General features: G+C 37.1%; 1 protein-coding gene across 2 annotated transcripts in view; it reads left to right on the forward strand.

Moving 5' to 3' along the window:
• The window catches only part of cuedc1 (CUE domain containing 1), a 74,740-nt gene extending 55,380 nt beyond the window's left edge, over positions 1-19,360 (forward strand). Inside the window, exons 9-13 of one of the 2 annotated variants that reach the window (XM_018091242.2) lie at positions 600-692; positions 9,621-9,714; positions 12,016-12,074; positions 15,472-15,541; positions 17,579-19,360. In XM_018091242.2, coding sequence (XP_017946731.1) covers positions 600-692; positions 9,621-9,714; positions 12,016-12,074; positions 15,472-15,541; positions 17,579-17,585 — 323 coding nt within the window. In that variant the 3' untranslated portion in view covers positions 17,586-19,360. 2 annotated transcript variants of the gene reach the window in all.
• The last annotated feature ends 1,925 nt before the right edge of the window (positions 19,361-21,285 follow it).

The following is a 21,285-nucleotide window of genomic DNA, read 5'->3' on the forward strand; positions in this document are numbered from 1 at the left end:
TCTTGTAGACATTTAAAAGGGCAGTATAACCACTTGTTTAATGGAAGTTAAAAAATAGGGCTTGTGCTCAATGTACATTCTGCCTATTGTTTTAATCATAAAAAAAATGTTTTTTTTTTCTTGAGCTAAACAGAACAAGCAGGGAAACTGAAGCAACTTTTACTCCTTTCAAAATAGATCATGCAGGATAATCTTCCCACATAATGGGCTTGTGCTTACAAGACAGTCACAGCAAAGGGAGACTGGAGAAGGATTGTGCACTTTTAATGTAATTAGCTATCTCGCAAGGACCAACCACAGAGTAGCTTCAGTCTTCTTGTTTGTCTTGTTTCAATAAAAAAACAACAAACACCATAGATTTTTCCAAGTTGAGGGTCGGATGAAGCAGGCTTGATAAATGGATCTCATATTATCTTTTTTGACAAACAATTACGTAGCAATGCTTGAATAAAGTATACTCAACCTTAACCTTTCAGCTACAGTTTGAGTAATATTATTATAAACAGGGTATTAAATGTTGCTGTTAGGGCCTCTATATGGCCTAGCCTAACAAACTGACTGACAAGCCTATGCTTAAACATTCTGTTATTTTTCTACAGATGACTTCCAAGCCATTTCTGGAAGTTGTGACTCTAACAGTACTGTATCTGAAGATGCCTTATTTAGAGATAAATTGAAACACATGGGCAAGTGTAAGTATCCTAGTCATCTTTATCATCTCATAATACAATCTGTTATTTGTAATTGGAAAGGCCTCATTGGTCAGTGACCTGTATGGCCCATGCATGGCTCACAGGTCAATCTTGGCAGCCAAAGACAACTGGATCAGTGCAGTTGGATCTCTGAAAGAGTACACTGTTTAATCACTCAGCAGCTTATTCACACAGCTTATCCTTAATCCTGGAATCATCCTCTCATTCTGGCACCTCTATTTTCTGACTGTGCACCTAAAATCAGTGATCATGTTTTGACATTACATGAAAAAAAAATTGCTGTGACAGAGCAGCCAAAATATTTTATTAAAAAGTTCTTCTATCACTTTGTGGTGAAGGGTTAATGGTCACCTTTAGCCAGGCAATTTCTGCTGCACATTAGAGTGTGGTGGGCACACCTGGAATTTACTCCCTGGAATACCGGTGTCGGTGTTTTGCGGATACCCAGGCAAAGATCTGCTCTCCAAAAGAGAGAATCTATCATTGTATCTGTCATTGTATGGCCAGCTTAAAGAGGCATTAAAGAAACCCTGTCTATGCACAGTCTATAGACTTCAATTGTTCAGGTAACCCTTGGGTTGCTGACACTCAGTTGAGCCAAAAGCCTGGTATTAGCAGTCTAAAAATAATAATATCTCAGAAAACACTAAATATAGAAGATGAATGTAAATTGAAAAAGTGCTCAGAGAAGCACCCTGAATAAGTTTACATTACTTAATCTTTTGTGTTTTAATCCCATTTAACTCACTTATAGCATACCATGAACATACAGACACTGCTGACTTCACTGCATTCCTATGAGTGGTATTAGGTTTGCACCTTCTGAAAGATTTAAAGCACTTTATTGCAACACTTATTGCAAAATAAAGATACCCCCTCACCTGAGTTTCTCAGATCCCACTATTGGGGGATCAATTGGTTTATTGGTAGATAAAACCAATTTTTCAAATCATTGAAGCAGTGTTTTATAACATGCAGGTATGTAAGCTTTCTGTTTAGCAGAACCTGTTCCTATGATTCCCTGCACATTAGTAACAGGACAGTGAATTAAACTCTATTTTAAAGACATTTCCTTTTAATGCATAGTCCAAGGAATATACTGTAGGTTTCAGTGGTGCAACCGGAAGATGGGGCTCTGCTGCAGTGTAAAGTGTGTTTGGCTGTTCTTTACAGTGTGCATTGCACATTAGAATCTTGTTGGTTATAGGGCTACGTTCTGTTTGAACACATAACCATATTTTATCAAAGCTTCAAGAAAACTATTTTGACTTAACATTTTTTGCTGAGTTCTTGCTGATAATAGGATGTGTTTTCCTAGACTGAAACAAATATTGCTTTTGAAAGTACTCCAGTAGATGGCAGTCTTGATTTAGCCTAATGCTCTGGAATGAACGTCTTGGCTAATATATGCAGAATGAATTAGATATGGAGCTATTTTTTGCCCATTGTAAGTTGCTAAGTGATAACTAGATATTAAAGTAAAAAATGATTTTTTTTTATAATAATGGTGAATAGAAGAGCCATTAAAGGTATATTCTCTGCAGAAAATCAGGTCTGGATAGACACCAGTTTGGAATTTGCTGTATATATATATATATCAGAATATGTTTTAATCTTTTTACATACTGCCTTTAAATATTAGTGTTTGAAAGATTTCTATTAGTAATTTATTCTGAGCAAGTTCATACATTTTCTTACCATGTCAAGGTAAACCTCACCTATATGGTGGCCCTGACTATTTTCCTTGGTCACATTTTTCCTCGGCTAGCACCTTCCTGCATGGTTGTATTTCTTGGGAAAATGTTTTTCTTATTGTCAAAGCATTATTCTCCCAGACTGATCCTCCCTCACTGTAGATTTTATAGGAGAGACATCTCCAAGACCAAAACCATTCAGCAGGCCAGTCTGATTCTGCAAAAATCTCTCAGCTGCTATCTGTATGTTAGCTTAAAGGGGTGATTCACCTTCAGATTAAAGGGGTTGTTCACCTTCAACTTAACTTTTAGTATAATGTAGAGAGTGCTATTCTGAGACATAAGCTGGTCTTCATTTGTTGTTTGCGTTTTTTTAAATTATTTAGGTTTTTATGTAGCAGCTCTCCAGTTTAGAATTTCAGCAGCTATTCGGTTGCTAGGGCCCAATTCACCTTAGCCGCCAGGTTTTGCTTTGAATGAGAGACTGGAATATTAATAGGCGATGACTTGAATAAAAAGATAAGTAATAGAAAAGTAACGCTAAATATAAAATTGTATCCTCACAAAGCAATGGTCTTTTGGCTTCCGGGGTCAGTGACCCTCATCTGTATGGTATACTTGTTAAATAGCTAAGCCCTGTTATATTGGCTATGACTGTTATAGTATGTAAAGTGTGTTAAAAATTTAATTCCTGGTCACTGATTTATTTTTTGTTTTTTTTCCCTCTTCTTTGATTAACTTTCTGCCTTTGTACCTCCTGCTCTAATTCTCAGTGTGCTATTTTCTGATCTTGTCACTGCCGTTTTATCTTGCCCTAGATCTGTTCTGAAAATATGCTACTGACTCTGCCATTTTTCCATCCAAACTGTATGTCCTGTGCTTAGTTCAGATTTGTTCTTCTCTGTGCGCTTTTGGCTTCTGACCTTTTACTTGTCACTGGTATTTGTCTTCTGTTCCCTGCCCTGATCTCATGCGTATATTGCAGAGATGCCATCTCTCCTTGATACACTCGAACTGTCATTCTACAAAAACAATGCCTCAGGCAGATTAATTGGCTTCTGATAAAACTGGCCATAGTGCGTGTGAATGGGAAAGGAACCTAGATTATATCCTCCACTGGGACAAGCGTTGATGTGAATGAGGTATAATCATGTGCAATAAGTTGAAAAATAGGATACTAATTAGTGCTTCTTACACAATTCTGTTTTGTTTAAACCATTATGTTATAGACTTCGCTATGTCTGCCCTACAGCAAGGTGTCTCTGGAATATGTATGCTTTTGGCAGCAATTGCTTTGGCATTGATTCTCTGCTGCTTGTCCCAAATCCTTGCTTACCCTTCACAGTGTCCACTGCTGTCAATTCTGGGGCTCAACCTCAACTATTTCTTGGCATTCAAATGTTTCTTGCAGTAATCGCTCAGCACTTCTTTGTAACCTTGTCCTGAACTCCTTGGATTCAGTCCAGTTGCAGTTCTTGGACTTCAAACTTATCAATAAAGGTGTGCTTCTTACTTGCCAAACAGATAGGGACAAATAACAATATACAGGACCATAATACATAAACCTACCATGTATCTATCGCAGGCAACTAATCTCGCCAATCAGCAGATAGCAACCCTGTGCAACCCAACACTTGTTGTTACAGACAGATAGAGCTATATGTACTGCAGTTAAAATATTTTGCTTCATGTACTAAGGGATCTATTTGTGCATCTTGATGTTAAGGTGGCTAGTAGATCACAGTCTTCTAAGAGACAGTAGCAGCTAAGTAGTGCTTTATATAGAATTTAATGTATATGAATTAAGCACAGTTTGTAAAAATATTTGAAAAAACTTATGACATAAGTAGTCTCAGAGAAGTGAACTGGGTTCAGTGCATCCCTATTGTGATGTCAAGGGAACAAGATCTTGCACACTTGGGACATAGATGTAGCTCAGATGGATTGGTTGAGTTAAAACCAGTTTAAATGTCCCAATTCACAAACAGTCATAATTAATTACTTCTCTGCTATAAGAATAAAGCCCAATGCACACAGTGCATAAACGAACACGTTGAGTGACCATGAAGCATGCTTTTCATTGACTGTATGAATGTATAAAATACATTAGCATATTGAAAACAGAGGAGTCGGAGTCGTGGAGTTGGAGTCGGAAGTATCAGAAACTGAGGAGTCGGAGAATTTATCTACCGACTCCACAGCCCTGGTTAAAACCCTCACCTGTGAACTCCTAAGTTGTTTTTATTGTTTTCTTTTAAATTCAACCAGAAGAGGGCAGTCTTGCTTTAAATGTAATATTTGCATTGTTGGTAAAGTATTTGAAATTATACAGTATCTAGTAGAATTAAGTCTAGCACAACCACACTTTTCTGAGTTTTTTCTTGAAAACGTTTCACCACTCATCCGAGTGGCTTCTTCAGTTCAAATGACTGGTAGGGAATTCCCTGGCATTTAAACCCTTGAGGGTAGTACAGTCACAGGCTGAAACTGACAGCAGCATTGTATGTTGTCGCAGGCCCCTCCTCTGTTCAGGGATGGTCTTTCCAGGCTGGCATAAAGGGCCTCTTTTACAACTCTTTCAAACCATCTGTCCTCTCAGTCCAAAATAAGCACGTTACTGTCCTCAAAAGAGTGTCCTTTTTCTTTGAGGTGTAGATAGACTGATGAGTCTTGTCCTGAGGAGTTAGCCCTCCTATGTTGGGCCATTCTCATACATTGGGGAGAAAAAAAACCTCTTTGTAAAAGTCAGAGCACTCTTCACTACACTGGACAGCATAGACCACATTACTTTTCATGTGCTTGGGTGTAGGTCTTTAGGGTGCACCAGCTTTTGTCTCAGGGTGTTGCTGGGTTTAAAAAACACAGGAATGCGATGTTTGTTCTCTAAAATGTTTTAGACTTAATTCTACTAAATACTGTATATCATGACTTGGATGAATGAGAATCTTTATAGACATATCTGAAATTACTCTGGTAGGTTTGCAGTAATTATGTTCTTTTTATATATTTGAACCTAACAAGAGTCAGTTAAAGCTAAACAGATGCATTATTTCTAAATTAAGCCATATTATTATTTGTAGTTTGAGAATATGGCACACCTCTCAATATAGTTAACATCACTGCTCTGCAGAGTTTCCTTAATATCTGCAATTGCCCTGTGACAGCCGAGAGGCCCAAAGATATTGGTATGTGACGCATAATGCTTGAGGAGTTCTAATTTAATGTTTAGAGTTTCCATCATGAATAAGCTTATTATAACTATAGTGCCCGCTGTCTGTGTAGGGAAATAGAAGGCAAAGCATCCAGAGCAGATTTTTCACTCGGATTCTGAATGTTCTGTGGCTTTGTTTTGGCCTAGATATTTTAGGGAGTAATTCTGAAACCAGTACTGGGTTATATTTATCTTCCTTTATTGACCTTGATTCAAGGACAATTTATTTTAGCCAATATAAGGGGATCTGTAACCAAAATACAGAGACAGATTGTGTGTAGGCACATTTCTATACTTTTGAAAAAAGCTACTTTAATTTTTTAAGTATTGGTATGGCAAGAATATGCATCACTCTTAAAAAATATGTAAAGCCAACATTTTCCTACTATATATAGGTTAGGCACATCCCCCCCCAACCAAACTGCATCATTTGCACTGAGTATGTCCCCTTGGTTCACCAGCGCCATCACGCTCTACTAAAATAAATAGCAGTTTTCACCCGGCACCCATTTCACTCTGACACATCATCAGTGAAATCTGATCATCATAACATCTGCAAACAGCTACATGTGCTTCATGCTATCAAGAATGCAGGCTTACACCAGCAGAAGTTACTTTGATAAAAAAAAGTCCTGCTTGGACTGTAGTAGTTAAAGTGGGCCTGTTACCTAGACATAAAAAGCTGTATAATAAAAGCCCTTTTCAAATCAAACATGTAACCCAAAGTCATTTTTTTATTAACACATCTATACCCATTATATAAGCATTTAAAAGTCCCAGCTGTCAATCATATATTGCCTGACCCGACCTCTATGCCTAAGGCATAGGGGTGGGGCATACAGTTACTTTCACTTTCAATTCAGAAATTCTTAGATGTTGCTGCTCTCCTCACATCCCCCCTCCCTTCTCACCATCTAATTGTGTAACCAGTGCAAGAATATGGGTATCAGGTCCCCCCATACTGGCACAGAAACAAGATTTTGGCAGGATGCACAGCTTGCCTTAATAACAGTGTCCACAAAATGGCACCTGCCTGTTTTCTGCAATTGTAAATTCCAGTGCTGAAGGAAATAAGTTTAAAATAATTTATATAGTGTAATTGAAGTTTATTTTGCTTGACAAACAATAGAAAACAATTTGTAATTATTTCTTAGGGTGACAGGTCCCCTTTAAGCTGAGTTTAGCAGAGGAGGTTAGGAGAAAACAGACAGCTAGAGCAGAGTTGCTGTTGGAACCTGCAATACCATCTCCTTATTGGCTGCTAGACTGGAGGGTGTGTTTAGTAATTTGAGCAGGGAAGAACTGAACATGTACAATGGCCAACAAAGTAAATTCCCATGGGAAGTATCTGAGTAGGTTAGATGAGGATAAGGAATCCTAAGTGATAAAGGGGATGTTACAGCCTGATTAAACTTTTAACAACCAAAGTGGCATCTATTTAAAAATTTCATAGGGGTTGTATACTTATTACATTTTGGTTGGGGGTTTACATGTCCTTTAACTTATATGGGTACTTGTTTGACATTTGTAAAATATGTGTCCCATATAACATTTGAAATCTTTAGCTTACCGATCCTGGCATTATATGGGACCTAAAAGACAATCTTTTTGGATATTAGTGCATTAGGAAAAGTCTAAGACATGAAATCATAGTCTCAGACTAATCCAGTCACTTTTATAGCTGTACAAATTACCTTACAGTAAGGGGCAGTATAAATCAGTAAAATCAGTGCAGTCAAACATACATTTAGTGGGGCAATTGTATCTCATAAAGCAAGTTGGAGGGCTGGATTTAATTAAAATTATGATATCATATAGTAAAGTCTATGGAGCCTCTGAGTAGTCTAAATCTTTTGGATGACCACCTTAGGCCTGCAGGCCTCCAGATGGACAGCCCTGTCTTAAAGGAGAAAGAAAGGTAAAAACTAAGTAAGCTTTATCAGAAAGGTCTAATTTAATAGAGCCATAAGCTGTCATCAAGCCCAAAAGACACACAACTTTCATCTTCCACTTTGTCATCAGCCATTCCACTTACTTTTCACTGCAGTTGCTGCTAATGTAAACTTATAACATATTCCATTGACCAATGTCAGACTCTGGAGGCAGAACTCATAAATATCAGTCAATGCCTCTGTTTTTCTTGTGATATCTAAATCTATTCATTGTCTCATCTTAGGCTTGTTCATAGTTCCCCTGTGATTTAAAGAGGCGATACACACCAGAATATATATATATACTTTTTCCCTAGAAAATAAAACATCTGTATTATTTGTTTTATTATAGAGCACAAATGGTTTGCTTCTTCACTTTTACTGATGCACATTTTCCTAATAACACATTGTCAAATGCCATGATGATCTGTGAGCTTTTAAAAAATTGGCTTTTGATGTAGTAAAAATCAAATGCAGAGAAGGAATCAAACAGCTCCAGGCAGCGTTTCAAATGCAGTGCAATTTTATTAGCAGTGTCAGCACCCTACATATTTCGGGCAGAGCCCTTTCTCCTTTCAGAGCTTTTAATGTAGTACTAGTTTAGAAATTGCTGAGGTATCTTAAAGGTTGTAGGCAAGTTCTTTGAGGGTTAGAATTAGTAATCCACCAAGAAAAAAACGTAGGAATTTGCAACTGTGGGCCTTTCTTACCAACTTTATCTTTGTTAGAGAATGGTGCAGATGTAATCTAAGGTTTTAGGTAGCTGACATGTCTTATGCTGGTGCTTCCAACTTACCTCCAAAAACCTTACCTCCAGTTTTTCCTTAATACCATTCAACTATAGGTATGAAATTTGGAAACCTGTTATCCAGAAAGCTCCAACTTACAGGAAGGCCATCTCCCATAGAAATTCCTATTTCCTATGTAATAATAAAACAGTACTTTGTAACTTAGCCTCGTCAATCCATACTGGAGGCGAAAACAATCCTATAATGTTTATTAATGTTTAAATGATTTTTTAGTTAATTAGAGCATGGCAATTCAAATTCCAGAAAAATCCCTCGTCCAGAAGACCCCAGGTCCCAAGCATTCAGGATGACAGGTCCCATACCTGTACATGATTTACAGTGTGCAATGTCTATGTGAAATCAAAAAAGCTGCTGAGAGTGTTTTGTTAAATATGGCAACCAAGAACCACTCTGTCCTTTGTCTGAGAATATATTCATGTATACAGAATAGCAGCCTATGGTGGTTGCTTGTAATTGGGTTTCCTTGTTGTCCTCAATACTCTCGGAAGAGAGAATGAAACTTGCTTTCTGCTACTATGACCAATATAGGTTTTAAGAACATTAATAAAAGTGCCTCAATAATGGGATTCTTTTCCTTGCTAGTATAACCTAATCATGTGCACAGTGGGTGGAAACTAATTGGATAAGTGCATGGATACTCTATTAAGTTGATGGTACATGGGGTGTTTTACACCTAGACTATGGCCATGCTGCAAACCATAGGTGATATTAAATCCTTTTAGCCTGTAGTACACCAAAAATGTTGATCACTACTACAGTAGTCAAAACACCACAGATGCCAACTTACTTTTGGTGGAAAATTATAGGTCTATACCTAAGGCTTTCTATTAATGGAACAAACTTTACTGATCCATGTCACTTTGCGACAGTTAGATCACCAAGTGTACCAAAGCCCTGGCTGCAAATAATTAGAACAAGGCTGTCTATTTGGAAGCCTGCAGACCAGATGCATCGTTCTAAGGGATTTTTATAGCTCCCATCCTCCCCAAGGGGTCCATGGACTTTTTGTGTTACATCATAATTTTTTTTTAATTCAGCACACTTCATAAAAAAATGTTAAACAGCTTTAGAGAATTAGCTTTTTATCTATAACCGTAAACCTACTGATTTATTGAGCTGATTTTCTTTCATTTGCTGGAAATGATATACTTAGTGCATAAAATATGCATGCAAAATTGTAACATAGTGAAAAATATAGAAGACTATTCTATAAACTACCCTTCAACTAAAATAAATTTCATTTTTGTGGGGTTTTTTTTCAGCTACAAGGAAGAAATTGTTTGAAATCGCTCGAGCTTTTTCTGAGAAAACAAAAATGAGGAAATCGAAAAGGAAACATTTGCTGAAGCATCAGGTGTATCCTTAAATAACACTATCACCATTGGCTAAGCAAGGCATTATTCAAGCAATATGAATTTTAGGCGTATTCAAAGCTTTATGCATATAACATTTTGTGTAATGAGACAAAACCTATATTAACTATTACACTTAAATGGCCACTGATGTGTCTAGGGACTTACAGACCCGCTGTCATATATGGTACATAACTAACTGTCTTTTCCTAAATCACTGGGAATCCACATCCCCCTGCACAATCATTTGTTTTCTTTGTCATATGGAGACATAACAAAGTGGAGCAAATGTACACCAATCAAAATACTAACAGTGGTATGCCAATTTTATATAGGCTCAGTCAAATTTAATGCATAGCTAATACAATAAAGGACCCTGTTCTGAAATGTAATTCTGATACACATTTGCTTGGGTTTACATTGTATGAAAACTGTTAGAGCCTTTATCAAGTGAAAACATATCATGTGTAATAAAATGCACTAAGTTTGCCCAGTAGCAGTAACCCATAGTAACCAATGAGATGTTTGATTTGAAACAGGTGACTAGTAAATTTTACCCGCAGATTGGTTGCTATAGGTTACTGCTCCTGGGCAAACATAGTGCCTTTTATTACATAATACCCTTAGGGGCACATTTACTAATCCACGAACGTCCGAAAAGCGTCCAAATGCGTTTTTTCCGTAATGATCGGTATTTTGCGATTTTTTTCGTGACTTTTTCGTCGCCGTCACAACTTTTTCGCGAATTGTCGCGACTTTTTCGTCGCCGTCATAATTTTTTCGTCGCCACCGTGAAAAAATCGGATTGGTTTTTCCGCCGTTTACAATTGCTCAATATGAAAAAATCGCGCTGGCGACAAAAAATTCACGCAAAATACGATAAAGCCGTGACGGCGATGAAAAAATTGTGCAAAATATGGGAAAAACGCAACGGTTTTTCCATATTTTCGGGATTCGGATTCGTGGATTTGTAAATGTGCCCCTTAGTGTTTTTCTTGGTATGCATATACAGGATCCCATACCTGTACTATGTTTTGTTATTAGTAAATCTGTAAGTTACCTAGGCACATTATTGACCATTTACTTTATCTCAATGCACTGTATAATGGTTGTTGGTGTTTTCCAAAAGGTTGTGTATACATATTGTATTATGGTGCTTTCTGTGTCATAGCCTTTTAGTATATACATGCTGTGGTTTATGTGAAGTGTTGAACAGTTATTCTGTTTCAGCTGCTGTGGCTATGTAATTACTGATCCCTAGACTGTCCCAAGTCCCAGTGGAATGGCAATAACTTACATAAGGGCAGTATCCACAGATAGGCGACTCAATGGAAGACACAGGTGAAGATCTTGAAGAAGTTTAATCTTGCAGTGCAGATCTTACAGTGACAAATCCATAGGTCAAAACGAAGTAACTTTACCAGATACAGAAAGATGGATGCAGCATATGCTTACAGATACTTGTCTGAAAAATACTGACTGTGGGAGGGGAGACTAAATGGGAGGAACCAAACTACAGGGAAGAGAGAGGGACAAACTAGCTACAGGCAAACTAGCTGATGAACATCATAACACATGTATGTGGGACACAACAACAGTGCTTCAGTGAATATAGTGCCAAGATTTATTTATTTTAAGGGAGAACTACACCCCTGGCAATAAAAGCCTCCTTAACTGCCTGCCTTGACCCCCCTCACCTCTTCCTTATCGCATACTCTGTAACATAAAAAACTGCCCCTATTGCAATGTAATCAACAAAACGCAGGTGGAACACATCATGTTGTGTTCACTTGCGTTAGGTGCTTATATGTGCCTGTGTAAGAACAGGCACATAAAAAATGAGATGTGTTTTGTCCTGCTCTCCCTTGTGGTGGAAACCAGGACAACTCCACTACAGGGGAACGCAGGGCAAGTTCTGGGCAATTTCCCTTGTCAGGTACAGAGCACTGGATGTCAGTGCACAGGGGACTTAAAAACGATCAAGTCTCCTGCACATCCCCATTGCTTCAAACCCAGTTTAGATGCATCTGAGTGGCGTGCTGTACCCTAAAGTCCTGCCACCCTAGGCCCAGACCTTTGTGGCCTTCCCACAAATTGGGGGCTGCGCAGGGCAAAACATCCCTCTGTATGAACCCTAAAGCTGTTTTTCTGCTGGTAACAGCAAAGTTCATTATGTTAATCTAAGCTATCGCAGCTGTTTGAAATATTCAAATGCAGGATATGTAAATACCAGATTTAAATGAAATGCAGTCCTTGTGTGTGTTTTTTTTTTCAAATTTAGTTAATTTTCTTAATAAGATTTCAGCCTTGGAACTGCTGCCTCCACAGCAAACCTTCTGGATAATGTTGAAGTTCATTCATGCGGTAAGCTATCTTTCACAGATAAACCCAAAAACTGTTATAACTGAACCTTTGGGGGGAATTTGACATTAAGTGGAGAACAGTGTCAGTCAAATACCCAGTCTGACATTATCCCTTAGTGCCAATGGCTATTGAAGTTAAAACATCCATGATGCTTAGCTAGCTTCTTGCCTACTGTCACCTGCCAAACTGGTTGAGTATGATGAGAGCTGACTGCAGCTTATTATTATTTACCTACTAAACTATAGCAAAAAATGCTGTACAGTGGATATAGGCTGTACAATAATATTACCAGTATACTTATATATAAGGTCAGATAATTCCTCTAGCTGCTTTGTTTTAGAACAGCTGTTGCTCAGTTAGAGGCATGTGCCAAACCATGGTACATTTACAGATTATCATGAACATTTTTTTAGATATGCCTTATTTTCTGGGACATACAGTATATACAAGAGGGCTGGTCTGGCTTTTGTCAAAGTTTTGTGCTCTCCCATTTCTTAATTGCAGTTAAGTGGCAAAGAAAACTCCCCTTTAAAAGTGCATTTGTTTACTTTTAAAAGTTCTGAACTGAGATTTAAAATAGTATTTAAAGTGCACAGAGGCCAAAGAGTACCTAACCAGCCCACTAAATAGTGACTGTCTTTGAAACCTTCAGCAGCTCTTCTGGCAATTGCCACAGACTACCAGTCAGGGTCTGAAAGGTATACACTGCTGTGTTAATTGTTTGTAGAAAATGCTTCACATTTGGGCATGTTTTACTAAGGCAGATTTTCCTTGACATTTTAAAAAAGTAACTAAATGGTTTATTTAGACAAAGCAGGGTTTTTCATATGAGCTTGTTTATGCTATATGTATATATATATATAAAGTCAAAATGCAATACTGGCACTCACGTATAAATCTCAAATCCGCCTGGGTGCAGTCTTCACAGTGAAACCGAGATAAGAAGAAAAAGAAGCCGCTCTCTCAGGACTTAGGTGCAAAAATAAAAAGTAATTTATTGAGTAGACGAACTGACGTTTCGGCTGAACACCTCAGCCTTTCTCAAAGTCAAAAACACATTGTGAATGCTAACATTAAATACAGTGACTGGCGGGAAAATACAAACAGAAACTGGGTGTGACGTCACAGTTTCACGTAGTCCAATACACATCAAGCGTGAAATACTCATTAGCATAATAAACAAATGCGTGTCTCATTGTTTATGTATAAACAAATGCTTTGTACATCCGCAATAAACATAACACCTAAAGAAAGAACCGATACCAGTGGACAGAAAGAGTGAAACTAAAAGTATCACGTATAAACAAACAATGTATCAGATATTGAGTTGAAAGGAAATTATCCAACATGTAACAAGTAGTGAGAGACAAAGTGACACAGGGGTGAGGTTACAGTTAACACGACCAGAGGGAAGCAGTATATGTAAGGAGCAGAGAGTATAAGTAGCCACAAGAGTATATATACCTGCTTGTTAAGGTAGCGGGAGCTGTTAGCTATGAGTGAGAGACAAAGTGACACAGGGGTGAGGTTACAGTTAGCACGGCAAGGGGGGAGCAGTATATGTAAAGAACAAAGAGTATAAGTGGCCGAAAGGGTATATATACCTGCTTGTTAAGGTAGTGGGAGCCGTTAGTAAAGAGGCAAAATGTCAGAGGCACCAATGGGACCACATAGTGCCCTGAACAAATGCTATCTTAGAGTGCAGCAGTCCTTGGGCCAACATTAGGTAGTAAATTGGGTTCAGGGTTACCACTCACTTTGCCAGTTGTAGGCATAATCATAGAAGGCTTGTCTTTCAAAGTAGAACCATCCCAGATAATAGGCTGCACTGTTGCATGATCCCAGGCAGTATGTGCATGCAATCAATTCAACAGGTCTTGCCTACAGGACAGGGTTTACACAGTTTAACGCTGTTTGTGTTGTGGGTATATGGCCCATAAATAAAGAGTTGGTACCCAAATTATGGCCGAACGGCCCGAGACAGGGACTGGTCAGCACAGGTGGTATTAGTACCCCCCATATGGAGGACATAAACCTGGTTGGTTTATGTCCTCCATATGGGGGGTACTAATACCACCTGTGCTGACCAGTCCCTGTCTCGGGCCGTTCGGCCATAATTTGGGTACCAACTCTTTATTTATGGGCCATATACCCACAACACAAACAGCGTTAAACTGTGTAAACCCTGTCCTGTAGGCAAGACCTGTTGAATTGATTGCATGCACATACTGCCTGGGATCATGCAACAGTGCAGCCTATTATCTGGGATGGTTCTACTTTGAAAGACAAGCCTTCTATGATTATGCCTACAACTGGCAAAGTGAGTGGTAACCCTGAACCCAATTTACTACCTAATGTTGGCCCAAGGACTGCTGCACTCTAAGATAGCATTTGTTCAGGGCACTATGTGGTCCCATTGGTGCCTCTGACATTTTGCCTCTTTACTAACGGCTCCCACTACCTTAACAAGCAGGTATATATACCCTTTCGGCCACTTATACTCTTTGTTCTTTACATATACTGCTCCCCCCTTGCCGTGCTAACTGTAACCTCACCCCTGTGTCACTTTGTCTCTCACTCATAGCTAACAGCTCCCGCTACCTTAACAAGCAGGTATATATACTCTTGTGGCTACTTATACTCTCTGCTCCTTACATATACTGCTTCCCTCTGGTCGTGTTAACTGTAACCTCACCCCTGTGTCACTTTGTCTCTCACTACTTGTTACATGTTGGATAATTTCCTTTCAACTCAATATCTGATACATTGTTTGTTTATACGTGATACTTTTAGTTTCACTCTTTCTGTCCACTGGTATCGGTTCTTTCTTTAGGTGTTATGTTTATTGCGGATGTACAAAGCATTTGTTTATACATAAACAATGAGACACGCATTTGTTTATTATGCTAATGAGTATTTCACGCTTGATGTGTATTGGACTACGTGAAACTGTGACGTCACACCCAGTTTCTGTTTGTATTTTCCCGCCAGTCACTGTATTTAATGTTAGCATTCACAATGTGTTTTTGACTTTGAGAAAGGCTGAGGTGTTCAGCCGAAACGTCAGTTCGTCTACTCAATAAATTACTTTTTATTTTTGCACCTAAGTCCTGAGAGAGCGGCTTCTTTTTCTTCTTATATATATATATATATATATATATATATATATATATATATATATATATATATATATATATATATATATATATATATATATATATATATATATATATATATATATATATATATAAAATATAGAGACCTACATTGTTTGGGGGTATAGTTTTCCTTTAATACATTTTGGACTTTATTATTATTAGTAGGACTTTACTAGCAATCACTGTGTATACCTTTATTGGTTTTCTGAAAGTGAGTTCAAGTCTTCAACTTTTTGTAGATGAAGATGCACAGACAAAGTCAAAACAGCAAAACCGTGAAGAAAATGAAACACTGAAAGGACAACCAAAGTAGGTTTTCTTGTAATATTTACCAGTATTTCCTTCAAATTGGTTTGCCACCTGGTCAATATTTAACTATTCCAACTAGTAAAGTTCCACTAGTATTTTATGGTAGTGTTTGTAGTAGGAAGACACGTAACAAAGGGTTGAAGGCCAGAATTTGTTTCCAGAAAATATGGAAATAAACACAGATCATGCAGGCAGTCAAAAGGCCACCATACTTGGGCCAGTAATCTGCTGTCTTGATCTGGAGGGCTAAGTCAGTAGCTTATATTGTCCAGCTTCAAAATAAACAATTTCATCTCTCTCTCTCTCTCTCTCTCTCTCTCTACCAAGCCTCTTACAGTGACTTGCTTGAATTTAGAAAAGGTTTTAATTTAACCCATATTCACATCTGCTAGACTAGTAAAATGCAAAATAAAGCCATAGATATTAAATGAATACATAAAAATAAAAAATGCTTAGAGGCACCCATAATCTGACATGGGAAATATGTCTACTATGTAATACATTAATAACTAGTGGCAGGTACATTAGAATGACATAAATGCATTAATATGATACTCACAAAGTGCAGAAACACAGGGATTTGCACTGTTGTTACATAGATGAAATATTCTATAGAGATGCACACAGTTCTTCCTTTTATCCCTGGAGTCCTTTGTCATCCTGTAATGTATACCTTGTAATAGTTAGAGGCATATAAAAGTGTATAAGATATATATGCCACAAAAATGGCGCATAAAAAGTATTATAAAATAAATGGCACAAAAGGCTCTTCTGTTGCCTTTATTTTTGAATTAACGGCATGGAACGCTGATGTGTAAATGATTATTGCAATAATTATAATTATTAATTGCCACTCAACATGGTTTTAGTGGCTTTTTTAATAAAGCTAATGTCAGGTGTCCATGTACTGCCAGTGGAGGAAAGTATAGGACGGAACTGCCAAAGCATTTCTCATAAATGCTGTTGACAATGTATCCAATAACCATGGCTAATGCCAGACAGGAGCCCTGTCTTGTATTAGCCTATATGTGTGTATATATATATATATATATATAATATAGATAGGGAGAGAGAGAGAGGGGGGAGGAAAATAAATATATTGAAATATCTATTAATGTATCGATTATATCTACCCAACCTACCTTAGTGTATCTACCTTGGTGTACTGTATTATTTTTATCCAAACACATTTCAAAGTGCTTTACCATGATTATATATTTTTCTATATCTATCTTTTTATCTGTCTTGCTTGCTTTCACCTTTCCTTAGTGAAAATGTACCCAAACCTTTACATTTTGAAATACAAATGGAAATGTAATTTACAGTAAAACAATTGCACATAAAAATACTTTTAAAGGAAGGACAAAGAATCCCTGGGGCCATGACAGCTTGAAAACCTCCATCTGCCTCTATTCTCAGTGTGTTAACAAATCTCTTCAAATAGAGCTTGGTTTTGTTAAGTATAATTTAGCTTAAAGGGATTCTGTCACTGCAAAAAATGTTTTTTTACAAAATGTATCAGTTAATAGAATTCCTCTAGCAGAATCCTCAATATAAATCTATTTTTCAATGGAGCAACCTTTTTTTATATTTCATTTTGAAGTTTGACGTGGGGCTAGACATGTTCTTAGTTTCCCAGGTTCCCCCAACTGAGTCACGACTCCTCCGCTTACATATCTGAAAAAAACAGTCCATTGTGCAGCGCTGGCTGTTGCTGAAAGCACAGGATCAAGCACAATGCAGTGAGATGACTGCCTACACACCAATATTACAACTAAAAAAATACATTTATTGGTTTAAGCATAACATTTTAAAGTAAATTATTTGCAGTGTAATTTAGTAATAAAAACTACACCATAAATATCATTATAGAATCTCTTTAAGATTAAAGGGTGGGAGAAATCAGGACTGGATAATAAGGATAGAAAATGTCAAACATTAACTAGCATTTACTTGTATATTTCCTGTCTAATTTTATTTTTATTAACCAAATATTGAAATGAATGATGTTTTAATTAGAGCTCATTTACCTTTCAGGTCCTAACTCCAGGTCCTTTGTGACTTAAATTGCTCATCAAAGCAAGAAGGAAAAGATTTGGATATGTGCTGCAATTACCCTTTTTCTTTTTTGGACAAATGCAAGGCACAATTTTTTAATCACATATTTTAATATTTAATGATTGCAGCCAAACCTCAATATTTGTAGCAATCATACTGCTTAAATATAGTGGTAAAATGGCACAACAGATTACCTAGATCATTTTCATCTTCTGATGCTTGGTATTATTTTGTATTTTATTTTGTCGAGGCGATATCTCCTCGTTATGTTTGAAAACAAAAATGTTAAGGAAATATCTGTGCACAACACAACAGCTGTTCATTTACTTTTCAATAAGAAGAAATGACCAAGTGCAATAAACAAATCATTTTATGTTATGTGTTTGTGGGGGAAGAATCACTTGTCTTTTTTTATCTAATTCATAGGCTTGTAAACTGTGGGGCTTCTCCCTAGGGGGTTTAAAGGAATTGATTGGTACTCAACCTGAGGGTGAGATTTGTGTTGCATATGTGTCTGCCTTACTGGTTAGCTATGGGGGTATAGCAGTGTGGCTGTTACCACTATCTGTAATCTTCTTAGGAGATAAGTGGGACCTGACCAAATGTTAGACCACGAATCCTTTCAATCAGATGGGTGTCTCTCATATGCAGCTGTATAAAGTCATGATAGTATCACTGAGCAATGTCTCCATGCTACTATCTTAAATCACAGGAATATTAAAGGGATATATGTAAAGGGAGAGAGCTAAAGAATATTCCTCACTTCAAGTAGCACAACAATTACTTCTCCCTCATAAGTAGAAGTCAACAGAATGATTTTTTTTTACAGCATTTTATATTTTTAACAGTTTTTTTTTCCAGTCAAGGATTTGTACTAAATCACAAATGAATTTTACTTTGAAATAATGTTTATTATTTTCTTGATAATAGCAAGGCCTTGTTAACATCATCAATGCAGTCTCAAAGGGTATATAACAGGGTTGACTAACCAGGCCATGCAGAGCAGCAATGTATGGGGTTCCATTGTGCACCACAGATTTATATTTTGACCATGCAGGCAACCTGTATTGGTGAGAAAAAATCACCTTTGGCATATAGCAGATAATTAATGTATTCATTCATTCATTTAGTCTCCCAAAAATCTGTCCCATGGAAAGCAATTTATTAGCCTGGCCAAAATACAATTTTACCCTCCTCCCCTGATCATAACCTCCAAGCATCCACAGACATTGCTGAGCAACAGTTGGTTGCCCAATTTGTATTTGACTGGGGCCTCCTGCCCCGGTCCTGAGCAGAAACATAGTGGGTGGAGTCAGCAAATATCTCTTTGCAACACAGCTATCTGTTGTATGGAATCTTTTTACAAATGATGGTACTGTAATTTTGAATTATAACTAACAACCCATCTTTTATGGGTATGCACATACCATAATGTATAAATAATGAAATCACCCTCAAACATATCTTGTTTTTTAACTTAAAAAATATCCATGTAATGAAAGCTTTCTGCGAAGGGCTTGTTTGAAGAAGTATAAAACATGTAGTGACTATATATTTTGTACTCCTGTAAAAGAAACTGAATGATTGTCTATTCAAGTAATGTAAAGAACATTGTTAATATGGTTGCATCTGAAACAGACATTTATTGTATGTATCATACGTTATGCGTTAAGACAGAATTAGATTTGTAAAGTATTGATGAAATAAAAAAAGGTTATGTATTATTCAAATGAAATACAAGTGTTTATAATGATGCCACAATCATAGCTATTTATTCTCATGAAGTAACTCTCACTGGTAGAGATTTTTGGAAGAATCTTTAATAATGGACCATGCACCTTAACGAAATTGCCCAAACTTTCTGGAGCCACCCTAATGTTTTTGCATTTTCTGCTAAATATATATTTTGAGTGGTTTCCCACAAGTTAGTTTGTGTGCTATGTCTGGTATTGAAAATTCTGTATTACAAAGCATGGAGCAGCTGTGGACAAGGTGCACCAGCAGCATTTGAAATGAAAGGTTTTCTTAAATGTATAAGCATTACATCTAAAGATATATATATATACAGGTATGGGATCCCTTATCCGGAAACCTGTTATCCTGTTATCCTGTCTCCCATAAACTCCATTTTAATCAAATAATTAAGAATTTTAAAACTGATTTCCTTTTTCTCTGTAGTAATACAAAAGTACCTTGTAATTGATCCCAACAAAGATATAAATAATCCTTATTGGATGCAAAACAATCCTGTTGGGTTTAATTAATGTTTTATTGATTTTTTAGTAGACTTAAGGTATGGAGATCCAAATTACAGAAAGACCCCTTATCCGGAATATCCTTGGTCCCAAGCATTCTGGATAACGGGTCCTATACCTGTATATATATATATATATAGACTTGTGTGTCTGTGTGTATATATATATTATACTGTATATAAATATACATACGCACGCACAAATGGGGTGGAGAGAGGAGCACTCCACATAAATCAAACAAATGCCCAGTTGTCTCAAGACAAGGGACCGAGACTCATTTGTTAATAGTTGGCAAATTTTTACCTAGGTAGCAACCCATGGTAGCCAATCAAATACTTGCTTTCACTGTTTGAAGATGGCTGGAAAAAACAACTTGTTGCTATGGGTAACTACCCAGGTGTAAACTTGCCCATTGTTGATAAATGAAGATATCTTTGCTCACGGAATCTCTCATTAAACAGTCAACCTTAATGGAATAGTTTAGTGTAAAAATGAAACTGTGTAAAACTGGGCCAAACGCTACTTCCTCCTTTACAGCTCTCTAAGCTGTTAGCAGTCAGTAACCAATAAGTGACTTTAGGGGGTCACAGAGAAGAGGTTAAAGAGCTGAAAGGAGGAAGTAGTGTTCTGGCTATTATGTTAGACATCTGCTTACTCCAGCCTTTATATATTACATTTTTGCCTAACTATATTACAAATATTTTTATTTTGCGCAGTCTGTTTTACCCAGTTTTATTTTTACACTGAACTGTTCCTTTAAGGTCAGCTAAAGATGACCATTTTTCTAGGAATGGAGTGTAGAGCCTTTTCTGCTATTGATTTTTATATACAAATGGAGCAAGTCAAAACATTGTTTGACATCACATGCTGCACTGTGAATCACCAAGTCACGACATACCATAGCATTTGTATCAGTAGAAAAAGGGTGTCATAATGAGATATATACAGTATATATATATTATATTTACCTGGAGAGATATGGTGTGTCCCTGAGTCTGTTGAATAGAATGTTTGCTTCATCTGTATATTTAAAGAGAGAGAAGGGGCAGAGGAGAGAGAAAAACCACTATAAGTAGACGTTTTTTAATGTCTGTTAGTTTACTAGTAAATATTATATGGCATCAGACAAGTAGCAAGTGACAGTTAATGAGATCATGCATCAATGATCCAAGTGACCAGAAGCTTCATCCATTTTGGTGCTGGGAGTTAATGATCACCTAAAAGGTCTTTTTGTAAGGTCTTATCCTCATGTGCTGAATATCGCCGCCTGTAGCAGAAAAGGATACCATCATAAAATGTGTGCTAACTACAAGCTGTGGTTATATTGTAGAGACCCCAAGATTTCGACGTGTTTAGCAAGTAGTAATTTTAATATTGTCATGAACATGCTGGGTTACTACAGTGTCCTGTGTTAATGTCTTAAAGCAGTTT

This window comes from Xenopus tropicalis, chromosome 2 (assembly GCF_000004195.4).
Source record: "Xenopus tropicalis strain Nigerian chromosome 2, UCB_Xtro_10.0, whole genome shotgun sequence".
In the NCBI taxonomy this organism is placed as follows: Eukaryota; Metazoa; Chordata; class Amphibia; order Anura; family Pipidae; genus Xenopus; species Xenopus tropicalis.